Source organism: Engystomops pustulosus, chromosome 4, assembly GCF_040894005.1.
Source record: "Engystomops pustulosus chromosome 4, aEngPut4.maternal, whole genome shotgun sequence".
NCBI lineage: Eukaryota > Metazoa > Chordata > Amphibia > Anura > Leptodactylidae > Engystomops > Engystomops pustulosus.
Genome location: NC_092414.1, coordinates 78,409,213 through 78,425,608, shown reverse-complemented (window position 1 = coordinate 78,425,608; position 16,396 = coordinate 78,409,213). Strand labels below are relative to the sequence as shown.

The 16,396-nt window shown below is 38.5% G+C and overlaps 1 protein-coding gene and 1 long non-coding RNA gene across 4 annotated transcripts in view; one reads left to right on the top strand and one right to left on the bottom strand.

Annotated features, from left to right (window-relative positions):
- The window catches only part of CFAP54 (cilia and flagella associated protein 54), a 218,521-nt gene that overhangs the window by 127,682 nt on the left and 74,443 nt on the right, over nucleotides 1-16,396 (bottom strand). For all 3 annotated transcript variants that reach the window (XM_072146463.1, XM_072146461.1, XM_072146462.1), the window contains exons 26-31: nucleotides 14,774-14,929; nucleotides 12,532-12,654; nucleotides 10,631-10,783; nucleotides 10,105-10,210; nucleotides 4,920-5,009; nucleotides 3,050-3,176 (exon numbers count right to left, since the gene is read on the bottom strand). In XM_072146463.1, the coding sequence (XP_072002564.1) occupies nucleotides 3,050-3,176; nucleotides 4,920-5,009; nucleotides 10,105-10,210; nucleotides 10,631-10,783; nucleotides 12,532-12,654; nucleotides 14,774-14,929 (755 nt within the window). The remainder of the gene's footprint in view (nucleotides 1-3,049; nucleotides 3,177-4,919; nucleotides 5,010-10,104; nucleotides 10,211-10,630; nucleotides 10,784-12,531; nucleotides 12,655-14,773; nucleotides 14,930-16,396) is intronic.
- Nucleotides 1-16,396, top strand: part of LOC140126703 (uncharacterized) — a 36,808-nt gene that overhangs the window by 18,451 nt on the left and 1,961 nt on the right. The window lies entirely within an intron of this gene.

Sequence of the window (16,396 nt, the reverse complement as noted above, 5' to 3'; positions counted from 1 at the left end):
CCACAGCACCGGCTTAGTAAAGAAGTCCAGCAACCCCTCTGCCCCAGCACAGTGGCCTACAGCTTACTCCATTGTCACTGGTGGTGCCAACAATGTCATTATGTGGTCTTTGGTACTACCAGTGTCATACAGAGGGATTCGGCACTGGTGCCACTACAGTGCTTGTGTCCTGTAATCAATGGTATGTAAGTCTTCAAGGGTCCCCTCAATTTCAAGGTAGACAGCTTTCAAGCAGAATCCAAGATATAAGCTGAATTTCAGGGCAGGTACAAGACAGGGAGAAAACAGGCCAATGATTGCAGTAACTAAGGATAGGGGTCCGGTCAGGCTTTGGCCATCAACAGAAAATAAATTCTAATCCTAAGGAGCATTAGTTAATATTCTGGAGAAATGCATTATAATTGTTGAAAAAGGGCAGTTGTGCCATTTTCTATCAGGCTTTTTTTATACAGCTGTGAACGGAAAGGGTGGAATGAAACATCTAGTTTATTCTTTGGGTCAGTATTTCCAGAGAAAAATTTATATAGCAGTTGCCAGGTAGACAGAGTGACACTTCACCAAAAACTTTAAATTAAATTGAGTTAAATTGTAATGAAGATGATTGGTGTCTGTATGTGGTGTCTCTCTTCTGGTTCTGTACTGTGTCAAGTGACCATCAATCATACTCTGTTACTTACACAGCATCTTATGTTTGAGAGGATGTGGATTTCTCCATTCATCGCTACGAAGGTAGAGTCAGAGTAGACTTTTAAAGCCACTTTAAGCCACTAAAATTCTGGTTACCTGTTACTGTTTGGGGGATTTTATTTGTTTCATATATTGCTTGCATAAAAATGTCTCAATAATATCACATAAGCCCTGGTTAAGAACGCCTACTTTTCCTTACCCTGTGCACTGCAATTCAGAACCACTTGGCTATAGATTTTAGCATTTTATTTGTATATATATGAAGCTGAATCCGGTTTAATGGCTTTCATTTGAAAGATTAAAGTTCAATCCCAGGACTTACACATGATCAAACTGTGAAATTTTTTTGATGGGCCAATACATCAGTCTTGGCAGTTATGTTGTTAAAAATATAGCAAACCTGGGGCTATTATTTCTAAAGATCTATAAAAAAAATACCACTGCATGGGGGAACCTAAGAAATATTAGTAACTTGAAAGATTTATTAGTGACAAAAAGAAAGAATTAAGTCCTGAACAAGATGATTCATTGACACCTCAGCTTATAACACGTTACTAACTAAACAACAGCATAATGCGGAAATAATCAAATTAATAATATGACATAAAAAAATAAAAATAAGAAACTGTGTGAAAAAAAACTTATTTCATCAGTGTTTAATACTATGTTCCTTACAATTGCAAAGATCTGTCATATGGAATGTTTTTACCAAGGTTTGACACAATGATTCCCATGCAGAAAATGCATCAACATGGAAAGCTCTTAAAATATAAAGCTAATGCAGGAACTCAAGGCTTGCCCTCAGCTATCTGGTGGAGGGTACCACAGGCAAAATACTAGTTTAACAATCAGCAGGTTGTGGACCCACTGTGGCACCTATTCCCAAAGACATTTAACCACATTCATCAAAAGTAGAACCGGTGGAATGCGTGGAGTACCAGATTAATCTAAAGTTGTGCATGGTCTTAATTAATATGGTGCACCCTGTATTGCGACACAATTCTGTCGAGTTGTAGTAATAAATGTGGTGCACAGTCCATCTCACCACCGGAACGCCCCTAGAGGTGCAGAATTTTGTGGCACAACCACTGGCGCAAAGACTTTATAAATAAATGTGCTAGCAGTATACATGTTCTTTTCAGTGCAAAGTCAGACAGAAAGCTGGAACAAATGCTTTAATAAATGTGGGCCATTGTCTTAGTGACCCTCTAAACTTTACTGCATCAAGGTTACCAGATCACTAACCCTAAGAATAGCCCTTCCCATAATACCTTCCAGCGTGTAGTGTTTGTTTATTCTACTGACTCCAGAGCTGCTTAGCACAGACAGAGGCAGCAGCCACTGCAGCACTGAGATAATCTCAGGGGTATAGCAAGGAAACTACTGAATATAGGGAATAAAGATAATATGCAAAGTTGTTTTACATCCCAAGAGCTATTGATTTGTGGAAAAAAAACTTTACAGTTACTCTTTAAGAAACAATCCTATTCCTCAAAAAAAGAAGGAAGAGATGAGCACCAAATCAAATAAGTGAGATGGTAACAATAACGGATGGGCAACTTTGCAACTTTAACCTACTTTCTAATACATCTGAATGTTTCAAATAGATAACACATTGGGGCACATTTACTTACCGGCACCGATCCGGAATGTCCGACGAGGATTCGGAGCTGCCGCGATTCACTTACGACGTGCGCCTGATTTCTTGAGTGTGTCACTTCCCCGCTCAGGTCCGCCGGAGTTCACCATGTTTTTCCTGATGCATGTGAGTGCTGATCTTGCGACACAATTTGACTTGTAAATTCCGCGTTTTATCCGAATCAGTTGGGTTGTCCGACGGCCACGCTCCCCGATCTGTGTAGCATGCAAGCCGGCGCGGATGCACCAAAATCCGATCGCGTGCGCCAAAAACCCCTGTGCAATTCAGGGCAAATATTCGGGAAACCCGACGGAAATGCGTCCTACGGACCCTTAGTAAATGTGCCCATTGTCTTCATAAAGCTGTTCCTTTTTTTCAAAGTCTATGGTATTGGTAAAAATAGTTAAAATCTGTACTTGGCAATAGCTGTCATTTCTTGTATTCGATGGAGACTCCAACAGTTAGACCCCCAGTGGTTAGACACTCATTACTTATACATTTTGTGTACAGAGAATGAAAATAAAACTATTTGATTGTGTGTGTGGAAAAATCATAGTTACACTTTAAAATTGAAGCTCAAAATAAACTGAATGACATTTTCTATTTCTCTGTTTCTGCCATAAGATTGTCACTGCTATACTCACTGGTATTTCAGTAGCATACCAATAAGAGAATTTTCATGCACTTTATAAAATGGGAATCAGCTGAGAACAAGCTCTATACCTTTTTAAAAAGTCTAAGACGGTGGAAGACCATTCCAGGATTTTTTGAAACTTTTCCTCATAATACAGTCTCTGTAACAAGTGAATAAGAAATTCCAGGAAACGAGATTTCTTCTTGAATTTCATGACTGGATAAGAAAAGAGAGAAGGTTTTATTTACGATATGATTTATAGAGCAAGAATACAGATACTACTGAAGACACCAATATGAGGCAAATGAGGTCAAATGGCTACATAAACATAGCCAGCAGAAGTAATTATATAAGTCAACTACCTACAGCTCAACCATTCAGGTCACTGACAATAGTGACACAAGCATCAATCGCAGGCTTTAGAAGCTGGCCTACATTACTGGAACCTGTGACAGCTTAGCATAAGCTAGAGAAGAGTGACATCTTTTGGTTATTGATAATCATTGGTTTTCTAAGGCATTACACATTATTTCAAACCACTGAAATTCAGGCTCAATACTGTATTGTATATTTCTTTTTGTATTGAAGGTAAATGAAGGACTAGTTTGCATAAAGGTTTCTCAATACTCATCCATGTATCTTTGGGAAATTAACCATACAAAGAAAATATTGACTTGTTTATCACTTCAAAAGTTTTGCACTGTGTTCCAAGCCCTACTTAAAAGTTTTTATGTATTCAGAAAAGCTACTTCGTCTCAGCTCTCAACCTGTGTAACCATGTAACTCATTGACAAAAAAGGGGGTGTCTACTGCCTAGGATCAACTATTTATAAGCCATACTAGTTATTAAAGGAAACCTGTGAGCAGAAATTGACCTAATAAACCACTACCAGTATGTTGAGAAGTGCCTGAACAACCTCCAGATTATGTTTTTTTCATGGCCTAGGGCGGTGGCATCATCCAGAAAATCAAGTTTGAAGTGTGATGTAAAATGGTTGTATAAAGTCAAGGAGGAGGAGAGTTCAGCAATTAAGTCAAGCTCTCCCTCCTCAGAATGTAGCCTTTGCTGTAAATGATGACCCTACATCCAGGGACATTCTAACCGGTTCACAAAAAGTCTAGTGCATGATGTCAATCACAGCAGAGAAGGCATGCTGAGGTGGGAAGAGCTTGACTTCAGTGCAAGACTCTCAACCTCCATGACTTTATACAACCAATTTACATCTCACTATAAAGTAAATTTTTGATGATTCCACCACGCTGGGCCATGAAAGAAACATGATCTGGAAGGTGGTTATACGTTTTACAATGTCTGGTAGTATTTTATTAGGTCAATTTCTGCCTTTCACTACCTACAACTCTATGCACACTTCAATACCTAATTCAGGCACATCTGCCATGTTTTTTTCTAGCCCCTAGAAACAATTAGTGCAGTTATTTTCGGCATCCAATATACAATTTAAGCTTTCCACTTTTATGTGGGCAGGTGAGGACCACGTGTGTGGTACTGTACCATGGCCGGGTTGCCATAGCTGTCTGTGGTAACGTATATCCGATATAAGTCCCCACGACGGCCGTGTACATAGGGCCTAAGAATAATTAAATTGTGCGAAACTTAATGATGGTTTTTGTATGTTTTTTTTCATTGTTCATCAGAAAATGTATAAACCATGATAATGGTTATCCCATTTAAAAAAAAAAAATGTTTTCTACCAAGGAAAACATTGTTCGTTTGCATTGACTTGCATGTTATTTTCTAATATTAGAAACTGAATTTAGTTTGCTGTATAAAATGCTTTGAATAACACAATAGTTAAAATAATAAGAACTGATTGCTTTTAGTCTCACAGACATAGAACAATCTGTAAATCTGTCAATTGCTTTGCAATTCCTATTTCCTATACAAAAAAGTCACCTAAAAACTATTTTGTTTTGCTATCTACATGATAGAATACTCACTTTCCTTAAATGCCGCACTTGGAGACCAGCATGAAACCACAGAGTACAGAAGGATAGGATCTTCTTGTCCAGTTAGCTGTGTCCCAGCAGCTGCAAAATGAAATGATGGAGTATGAGAGTTATACATATTCAAGTGAATTAACTGTACATTAGTCAATGAACAAGTCATTTTTAGCTATACAGTTTCAACTTTCTATGCAATGTCCCTGTTTAGTATTCTGTTCCAAAATGTGAGCGCAGTAAGCGATAAATTTACGTTGTGCTGTGTCAGCTTGTTCTTTCCAGTGGCTAGAATCTCTTAATTGTTTTTTATTTTCCATAGAAACATCAGTGTGAAAAACCAGCATGGCAAGTTACTATCTTATTTCATTACCCAGGTAAACCAGACTTATTAACGATGATTATGATTGCTGAAAAAATGGATTCAAAATATGTAAATCAAGAATCCAAAACTTATGTATTCCTTTTATGACCAACTCCAAATAGCAGATTGTCAAGAACATGGCTTGATTACTTGCAGAAAGCAATACCTAAATGTTGTTCTATGTACTGGCTTTCAGTTTTTTGTTACACATGGTGCTACGCCTACACAATCACTTTACTCATTAGTTTCTGGGTGAGTATCCCACTAACTGTCCTTCTCAATGGGCCCCTCAGAAGCCAAAGGCCCCGGGCCCTATATGAAAATCCTTTAAAAAAAAAACCTATACTCACCTTCGGATTCTTCTTCTCGGCCTGAGGCTCCGTCTTCCCCTTCCGGCCCACCCAGGCACACACTCTATGATGCCGTGGTGTTGCGTCCGCGTGATGTTATAGTCTGTGGGTGTGCCGCACAGGCCGGAAGAGGACAAGAAGGAACCGCTGGGCTGGGAAGGAGAAGCTGAAGGTGAGTATAGAGGTTTTATTTTCAAGAGGGCCCTGCTATGGACATTTCACTACAGGAAATCTACCAATTTAGGTAGATCCAGTGGCAGGTTCGCCAAATCTTTTACAAATTTTAATGCCCCTAATATGCAAATATACTAAAGAGGCCACTGGGCCGTGGAGTAGCTGGAGCTGAGGCTACACGATGTGGCTACTCCATGCTTCAGCAGCCTCTTTCTGCCTACCAATGGATCTTCAGCACGCAACTACAAGGATCTGCATGCATACTCATGCACGTAGCTGGGTTCTGGGCATGCACAGAGCGCAGGCCGCCAGCTGGGCGGTCTCGGCTCTGGAGCTGCAGCTACTGCACATGCGCAGAACCCAGCTTTGCGGATGATTGTGCGCAGCTCCTCGTAGCTGCGTGCTGAAGATCCTTTGGTAGAACGTGGAACGCAAGAGGCTACTGGGCCGTGGTGTAGCTGCACAGTGTAACCTCAGCTCTGGCTACTCCACACCCCAGTATTCAAACTTATAAAATATTTGGGAGACTAAATAGATACTAGATAGAGAGTAGATACAAGGGAGACTAGATAGATACTACAATAGGTAGGTCCGTGTTGGTAGTTTTCCTTTAATAGGGGGAAGTTCTCTGCTGTAAAGGGAGGCCCTGCGGTAAACATATAAAGAGGGTCTCTGCAGTGGACATTTCATTAAAGGGGGGCATCTGCTGTGGACAATTTATTAAAAAAAGGCATCTGCTGTCTGTAAATGTGGTCTCTGATTTGGACATTTTTAAAGGGGTCTCTGCTGTGGACATTGCATTAAAGGGGAGAAAAATGTGGGGGCTCTGCTGTGGACATTTCTTTAAAGGGGGCTCTGCTGAGGACATAACATTAAGTGTGGCTCTGCTGTGGATATTTCTTTACAGTGGGGCTCTGCTGTAGACATTACATTAAAGAAGGCTGTGCTGTGGACATTTCATTAGAGGGGGTTCTGTTGTGGACATTTTAATAAAGAGGAGCTCTGATGTTGACATTTCAATAAAGGGGGGCTCTGCTGTGGACATTTCATTAAAGGGGAGCTCTGCTCTGGACATTTAATTAATGAGGTGCGGCTGCTGGACATTTTATTAGACTAGCAGCTGCATTTCCTACCCTAGGGCTCATACTCAAGTCAATAATTTTTCCCAGTTTTTTTTTTTCCAGCTTATATGCAAGTATTTACAGTATGAGGGAGAGTTCATCTGCAGACCGCACAGAATCTGGGCCAGTCACAGGTAGCAGTCCACATCTCCTACACTGTCTGGGAGATCTGGTCTGGGCGGTAGTCGGGTCGGATTGTTTCATGCAGTCAGAGAATGTGATTGGTTTTCCTAAATAGATGGGTTATAAGAGCATGTTTGAAGTTCATCATTAAATTACTTTTATAAACAGTGCAAGATTAAGGATATAGAGTATATAGAAGATATAGAGTAGCACTTAAGTCCTAACATCCGGGCACATGTTGGTTTGGACGCTGGGGGCCCTAGTCATGTGAACATCCAAGGGCCCATGGGACACTTGATCCACCACTGGTCTTTATATTATCAAGGTACATAAGATCGCTACATTAGGCCCTTAGGCATTAATGTGGTTAGACAAGTTATCCCCTATTCACAAGAGCATGAGTCTGGGCCACTGCATTCAGTTGTATGGGAAAGTTGTAGTGGGTGTGCAAGCAGTCAGACCCAGCAGTCAGACCCTCACCAATGAGCTAGATATCCGCTATCCTTGACACAACCCCCTTTAAGTTTGTCAATACATTATAGCAGAAATTCCTTTCTGCACATGATGAAACAAGCATAATGCACCATCATCAGGGTGTGCATGTTCACTTTGCGTTACTTTTTGAGAACTACACAAACAACCTTTTGGGTCAGTATTACATTTATTTTTTACATTCTGCAACATTTTGTAGTGAAGCTGATACTCATCAGTATCACTGGTAACAGCTGACAGGTATTTACTATTTTGACCCGTACCCTTTAGAAAAAATCCTTTTTATTTCCTCCCAGCTCTTGACTTAATTAATACATAAAATCGTTTTACAGTATGGACTTTCACCTCATTAAGCAAAACTAAATCTAACATCCAAACTGCAGAATTTCCGCTTCAAAATGCAATGGTCTTGGCTTATGACAGGAAAGTAGAACTTGTATGCATTTCACTAAAAGGAATATATTGAGGTTATTTTCAGTCTCATGTCATTAAAATCCAAATCTATCCTAATTTTTTTTTATAATTTAATGACTAGACTGTAAACTGACTTAATTAATTTATCATATGCTTCAGCAACCAACTTGCATAATTAGCTGATTAAGATGCATATCTCATTGATTTAGTTATACACTTGTTAATTTAATTGCCACAAGTTCGGCTAATTACATTTAGGAGAGTCCCCATAGTTAGATATTGTCCTTTGTTTCCGGATGTATGGGATATTATATCTAGGTTGTGCTTGGTGGAGATTACAAGAAGTGGGCTTTTATTCATTTATTTATTTACTGGCTGATTATTGGGAGAGAATGCAGTTTACAGAAGCAGCATAATTCAATTAAGTCATATTTATATCTGCTTCCAGATTAATGCAAGCACCTTAATAATACGTTCACACTATTCATGATGGAGATAACTATTACTTGTCTAACAGATATAGTATTACTGTACAAGTGATGAAAACATTGCAGAAGGCTGCATATGCTGGAATACTCCAAAGATTTCTATTGACTAACAGCACACCTTGCTTCTAAAATTATAGCCTGATGTCAATTACTGCAAAGTGAAGCAACAGGAGCTATAATAATTACAAAATCATGTATTTCTGGTATTTCTATCAAAAGTGATCAATGATACTTTAGAGGTACACACAGTATTATATGAAATGTGTCAAAAGTGATGTAAAGCAAATTGGCTAATTCATGTACAATAATGCCAGAAGCCTCAATCAAAAGATTCAGGAAGTGCAACTCTAATACAGGCAGTCCCTGGGTAACAAACAAGATAGGTTCTGCCAATATGTTCATAAGGTGAATTTGTATGTAGGTCGGAACTGTACTGGGCAGCTTGGTGGATGAGTGGGTAGCACTTCTGCCTTGCAGCGCTGGAGACCTGGGTTCAAGTGCCACCTAGGTCAACATCTGCAAAGAATTTGTATGTTCTCTCTGTGTTTGCGTGGGTTTCCTCCAGTTTCCTCCCACACTCCAAAACATGCTCGTAGGTTGATTAGATTGTGAGCCCCATTGGGGGCAGGGACCGATTTGGCAAGCTTTGTGCAGCACTGCGTAATCTGTGTGCACTATATAAATAAAGGAATTATTATACTATATAATTGTAACCCCAGTCAAAAATTTTTTGGTCTCTGTGTGGTCTATGTTGGGTTGCCATAAGAATATTAGATGTTACAAGGCACCAAGTATAATGGAGGACGAAGGAGATCCTCTAATAAGTTGAAAAGTTGCTGCCTCAGAACATGATGAAGTACTTTTCATGGGGGATTTCCACAACCTGGATATAGGCTACCGGTTAGAAATCTGCAGGTCCTTCAATGGCATAAAGTTTTTTGCAAAAACAAAAGACAATTTCCTGTCACAACTAGTCCATGATCCAAAAAGAGGGAGACACTCCTAGAGCTTATAATAACCAACAGACCTGTCAGCATATCAAATAGACCACAATGTCACCGATTTTGAGTTATCCTTTAATAGACTGGGGAACAAAAACTACGAACTTCATAAGGGCAAATTTTCAGCTGCTAAGGGGGACCTTATTGGCATAAACAGGAACAATGTTCTCAAGAAGTAACCAAAATAAATGAGACATTTTTAAAAAATATTTTAAAAGGTCTTGTGAAAGAAAGATACCATATGGGAAGAAGCATAATGTGGTTAACTAACTGTCCCACATGACCAGGACAAATGCCACGGCTGTGATTGGTCAGGGGGGACAATCTATCCACTGGGGATTTTGCTCCATTTTGACTCCCTGGAATTGTATAGGTGTCAATCTGGATCATCATAATATATATCAGACTTTAGAAGGAATAATAGAAAAGTAGAATAGGTTTGCAAAAGTCTCTGAAAAGTTACAAAAATGTGACCTCAATGATACATTGAGTCTGCACAAGACGAGAAATGCCTATGACCACGAGGCTGTGGTATAGGATATGACTATATACATTTAACACCATCTCAGGCAAGATGGCAGCCAACATAATCATGTAGGAGAGGGTTATAAGTCTTGATGTTTATTCAATGTAGTCGGAGTTGTTTGTGAGTACTTACTTGGTTTGGTCAGCTTCAGCAGATTTTGTTCCAGAGCACTTAACTGTTCATTAACTTTTTCAGTGATGACTGTCTTCTTTCTCTGATGCTTTTTGGGAAGATTTCCCTTTAAATGTAAAAGCTAAATTTTATTTCTTTTTAATGTTACTCACAGGATACCTTAGTTTTACTCTAGAATAAACAGTAAATTGAACATTTATCCTTAACAAAGTCAAGAATTATTTGATGCAAAAAATTATGAAATCTGTGTGGGGAAAAACCAATGTCAGCAGGATCAGACAACTCTCTTTTATGCATGGAGGTCTTCTCACTATACCCATATAGTTGATGCTGGGGGGAAAAGGGTCTTTATTTCAGATTTCGATATGCCCAATCCTCTGCACCAACAGGAAATAAAGATCTTCCAGAGGAGGTTTACTTCTTATTTCTATTGAATACATCTATGACCAGCTTAATATGTTATATAAGACTGTTCAAACCATTATCCACATATGACAATATTACTCTATTTTAGGCGCATTAATACCTTTTCTTTATCATTTACATCCTTGGATTTTTCTGTGTCACCATCAAAGCTGAATTTTGCCATAACTGATGTATTTTCTGTCAGATCAAGTAACTTTTTTCCGGTATCTATTACACATATGGCAAGTTCATATTCCTCCCAAGTACGAAGTGCCTGCAGAAAAGAAAACAATCACACTCCTTACAAAAAAGGTATCACTGATATCCCCCAAAATACACATACAAGAAAAAACTAATCAAAAATAAAAATTCAGATCATGTAGAGATTTTGGGAGGTCTCTTGATCTGGAGGGTCATAACACATGGAACTTCAAAGAGAAGCCTCTTTCTGGAACAAAAATGGTATAACCCACAGAAATATGCATGGACTAACTAAATGGAGTAAAGACGGTGTCAGTCATGTGACCAAGTGGCATTATGTTTTCGTTTCTTGGGTATGTAGAGGGTGTATAGAGGCTTGCTGAGGAGCAGACTACTATTAATATTACTATCTGCAGCATAGTGTCACGTGTGTCAAAGATACAGGGGCAGATTTATCAAGCTGTCTGAAAGTCAGAATATTTCTAGTTGCCCATGGCAACCAATCACAGCTCCCCTTTAAAATATTTATGAGCACTGATAAAATGAAAGCTGAGCTGTGATTGGTTGCCATGGGCAACTAGAAATATTCTGACTTTAGACACTTGATAAATCTGCCCCACAGTCTTTACATTCTTCTCTTTGACTCCCCTGTGCCTATATTTACAATTAAAAGGGTTGTCCACTTCATATGACATCATGTCAAAGGTATCTATTCTCGGAAAACATAATTTGATGATGGAAAAGAGTCATACTCTCACTTCCTTTATAGAGGGATGGCAACACAAACTTTTATCACCAACTACTGAGGGTAAATGGACACTTCAGATTACAAAGAATATCACGACTCAGGCTCCCTGACTATATATGTTTGATCTGTTTACACATGTGCATTTCCATGGACTATAATGTCATGACTACACTAAAAGACAAAAATCAATAACATAATAATGAAAAAGTAGAGTAGCAATAAACTGTGTTGACCTCCTGCTTAACGACTACATATAACAATGTATAAAACCAACTTTAATATGACGCCAATACTTACAGCATCTCACCCTGTTTTTCACTACTGGAGTACAACTATTCTTAACAATCTCATTACTCCATACATGAATGAATAGCCACTGCAAACAAAGCATTGTTTGCTAGTCACTCTGCTTCTTCCATTTCTAAAGGGATGTAATAACTATCACTGCCATTAGACTGCATCTTTTGATCTTGTTGTAAGTATGGACAATTACAGATCATTTCCTCAGCACCTGTGCCATTAGGTACAAACACAACTTTTAAGGATATTTCTTTGAATCAACATAAAATGTTGGCTAGTAGTTTGATAATTTTAGTGTTCTTTATATCCATTATCTCTAGAATCAAAAAGCAAATCTGTTATTAAACAGATAATCACACTGAATTCTGGGTAACAGGCTACTAAACCCTGAAAAAAGATATGTGACTATCTTATAAAAGCTCCATTTCTAACTTATAGCAGGAAATCAGATTACGCATAACATATAATTATGGATTCTGTAAAGCGGATTTCTGAGCTTTTGTACATTGATTTCGACAGGTTACATGGTGGCAAAAGAAAATATTTACATCAAGGAGTTTGATAAAGTAGGTCATTAACTACTCTAATCTGTTAATAACACATATAATTTAACGAGACCCACCATAGGGTCATGATTCGGAAATAATAACGCATTCAATTATCCAAAACTGAAAAATAACAGAAGAAAAGGTTTTGCTTTTCGTGTCCTCCTAAAAATAGAAATATAATAAGCATTCTCTTGACTGCCATGTTGGATGTGTCTAAATAAGTACCTTTGCTACATAATACACGATGCAGGCTGTCATGTGTAGAACGCCCTCTGTTACACCAGCCTGTTTTTTTTGCCAGGTGCTGCTGGGGATTTCTTGTAGAACTGCCAAGCATTTCATCAGGATCTGTAAGCATGAAAAAAACGTGAACTGAGATGCATAAAGATAACTGCTTCTCTTTCCTACATATGTACAGTCAGATGACATGCTAAAGTCAGAGAATGATGGCTATAAATGGAGTTTTGTATCAGCTGACAGCTGACAACACAGGCATAAATTATGTGTGTAATGTATATAGTATAGAGATAAAGACAGAGAGAAAAGAAGATGTAAAAAGTTCACACATTAAGGTTTTTGAAGACAAACCCAGGAATGAGGGGTCATTTATAACAAACCCTAAGACTTTTGGCTTATTCTGTAGTGACAAAGGGGTATTCTCTGGAAATCGTTTTGAGTTAGTATATAATGATAAACTTTTATGGTTCAACTAGACTAAGGGTCCCCAAACTTTTTACATAGGGGGCCGTTCACTATCCCTCTCAGACTGTTGGAGGGCCGGACTAATAATTTTTAAAATTTTAAGTTTAAAAATAAGTTTAAAAATAAATATTGGTACATGTGACCGCATCTGTAATACACTGGGCCCCCCCTAAATGAATTATTTAATATACTGCACCCCCTTGTGTACTATTTTATATATTGGCTCAACATATTAATGAATTGGGTCAATTAATTATTAAATATACTGCCACCCCTCTCCATTAATTATTGGATATGCTGCCCCCCCCCATTAATTACTAGACTGCCCCTCATAATTAACTATTTCACATGCTTCCCCCCACAATTAAGTATTTCCGATGCTGCCACTCAGAATTATTTCCTATGCTGCCTCCCACCATTAATCATTTCCTATGCTGCCTCCCACCATTAATTATTTCCTATGCTGCCCCCCACCATTAATTATTTCCTATGCTGCCCCCACCATTAATTATTTCATATGCTGCCCCCACCATTAATTATTTCATATGCTGCCCCCCACCATGAAATATTTCATATGCTACCCTCCACCATTAATTATTTACAATGCTTACCCCACCATTAATTATTTCCTATGCTGCCTCCCACCATTAATCATTTCCTATGCTGCCTCCCACCATTAATTATTTCCTATGCTGCCCCCACCATTAAGTATTTCCTATGCTGCCCCCACCATTAATTATTTCATATGCTGCCCCCCCCCACCATTAAATATTTCATATGCTACCCTCCACCATTAATTATTTGCAATACTTACCTTGAAGGGCAGATTTATCAAGTGTCTGAAAGTCAGAATATTTCCAGTTGCCCATGGTAACCAATCACAGCTCCCCTGTAAAATATTCATGAGCACTGGTAAAATGAAAGCTGAGCTGTGATTGGTTGCCATTGGGCAACTGGAAATATTCTGACTTTCAGACACTTGATAAATCTGCCCCTCAGTGTTTGTTAACACACTGCAAACTGAATTCAAAATATGTTTACATAATGTTAACACCATGGTTACAATATGTTAAAATTGCCTTTAAGTAAATCAATATTAATGCAATAGTAACACAATGGCAACAAATGAATGTGAACACATCCAAAGGGGATTGTACAGCAGCTTAAAAAAGGTTGTGTTTGATACAGAGGTCCAGCTCCACTCTAATGGCCCATCAACAATTCCAAACACAAACTCTGGACTAGTGTGGTCCTGTTTCTAAAGAGAATAATCTTTTATGCTCCATAAGTGCTGCACTGCGGGCCAATACCATAACAATTTCCTTGATGTTACCCTGCTTCTCCCAGCCCCCAGCACAGCCTTTTTAAACATCAGAGGAAAACCTCTTCAGGAAATTCCAAGAGTCAGTATCAGGAATAATTCCAATGAATATTTCTTAGAATTTCCATCTCAGTTACTGTTTTCTTAGGTATCAAAATATAAACCATATCTATTCAATATTATGTTTTTATTGGTTACAAATAGCATGTTTATTTAAGCTACCAACACAACGGAGAATAACTCAAACAGTCAAGGGTCTGTATTTTCTCTTAAATATTGTCCCTCAATGTGACATCACGCTCAGACCCAATAGAAAGATGTGTGACCCTAAAATTTAGCCTGGTTCATTACTTTTATGTGAGTGATTTGTTATGTGTATAGACCTAAGTAGAAATGATTACTTATCGCGTCAGCATGAATTTATTCTGGAACATTTCTGCTTACCTGCACTACTGCAACTGAAGGGATCTGGTGATAGATTAGTGGAGCAATCAGACCGTAGCATTGAACAACAGCTTGAAGGGCATAGCTGGTATCACTCAGCAAGGTACTAACATCAAGAGCCACTAACAATCTCTCACATTCGGCTATTCGACAAATCTAAAGATAACAAAGAAACATTTTACTCTGCAGAGTCGACCTTCCTTTAACAATCTAAACAAAAGCGTTTGGGCAATCTAAATGTAAATACATTTTTATAATCTCCTTTTTTGCAAATCAATTTAAAACAAATTTCCCCTTTGTGGATTACATAAACTTTTATTCAACAAACTGCCTGTTGTGTTTGACTCCTCAAGTGTGTTATTTTAGTAATAAGCCTCCCTATGTACGCACTAAAGAAATTACTAGACCACACTCCTTGGTTCCACTTCATTCACTCTGATTTTACACACAGCCGCTTGCTTGAAAATGGCACATTTTTGGAAATGTTTTCTATGTAGATTTTTTTTTGTAATTTTTGGCTAAATAGGCTGTACGCATCTTAAGTGCAATGCAATTAGGTTTGTGGTGGTCTACTAATGTAACAGAAAAAACACCAACAAAACATTAAAGGGGTATTCCAGGAATCAGCATAATTCATATACAAGTGGGCACTTAAAATATAAGCTAATGTGTAATTAGTTGTTATTTAAAATGTTGCTCCCCTTAGCAGTAAATGCTGGTGGCATAGACTAAAATGAAGAATTAAAATGCTACTGGCCCTTTAATCAGTCCGTTAATTTCCTCCACGCAGTCCGTTGCAGGACAGAAGATGGCCGCTGGTCACATGTCCACATCACATGTCCTGCACCTGCCTGGGCAGGTCATGTGATCACCACTACGTTTGGCTGTTGTCGGTTGGTTGCAGTGCATCCAGTATGGGCAGTGTTTTGGTGGTGGCAGTTACACATCATTACTATGGTAACAGAGCAAGAAAACCTGTTACATCATCACTGGGAGCAGAGCATAAGAGCATAAGTGGTAGGAGGAGTTACTGAGAACTAAAGGATCATGTAACTTGTAGTTTCCAGTGGCGGCCATCTTAGTGATAACTCCACCTACTTTAGAGAGGCCATAAATTTTGTAAATCATAAAATAAAATTATTTAAGCTCTGTTTTGTGACTAATGACATTGAGTATTGTTGTATTCATTTATTTATATCATCATGGGTTTTTGTGTCAGACGTTCATATTCCCGGAATACCCCTTTAATAAGAGGGTTTTTTCACAATCTTTTCCTTGACTTTGTGCCTACTTTGTCTCATATTTGCATGAGAAAATGAGAGATCTAGAATGAAATTTCCTGTGTGTCTGCGACACTTAGCCATTCCCCTTCCACCTCCTTACTACTGCCCTTTGTCTGGCTTCAAAACAATTGGCTAAAGCAGGAAGCCCTATTGTACACAGGACAAACAACGTGTTAAAGGGAACCTGTCACCAGATTTTACCCCATTAAACTACTAGTCTCCTCATGTAGGTATGAAATGTCCTTTCTAGAATTTACACTTTTATGTGCAATCCCACCTTTTTATCTATAAAAAAGTCCCCTCCAAAGTCATGAGCAGATAAGCAGAGTAGAATCATGTT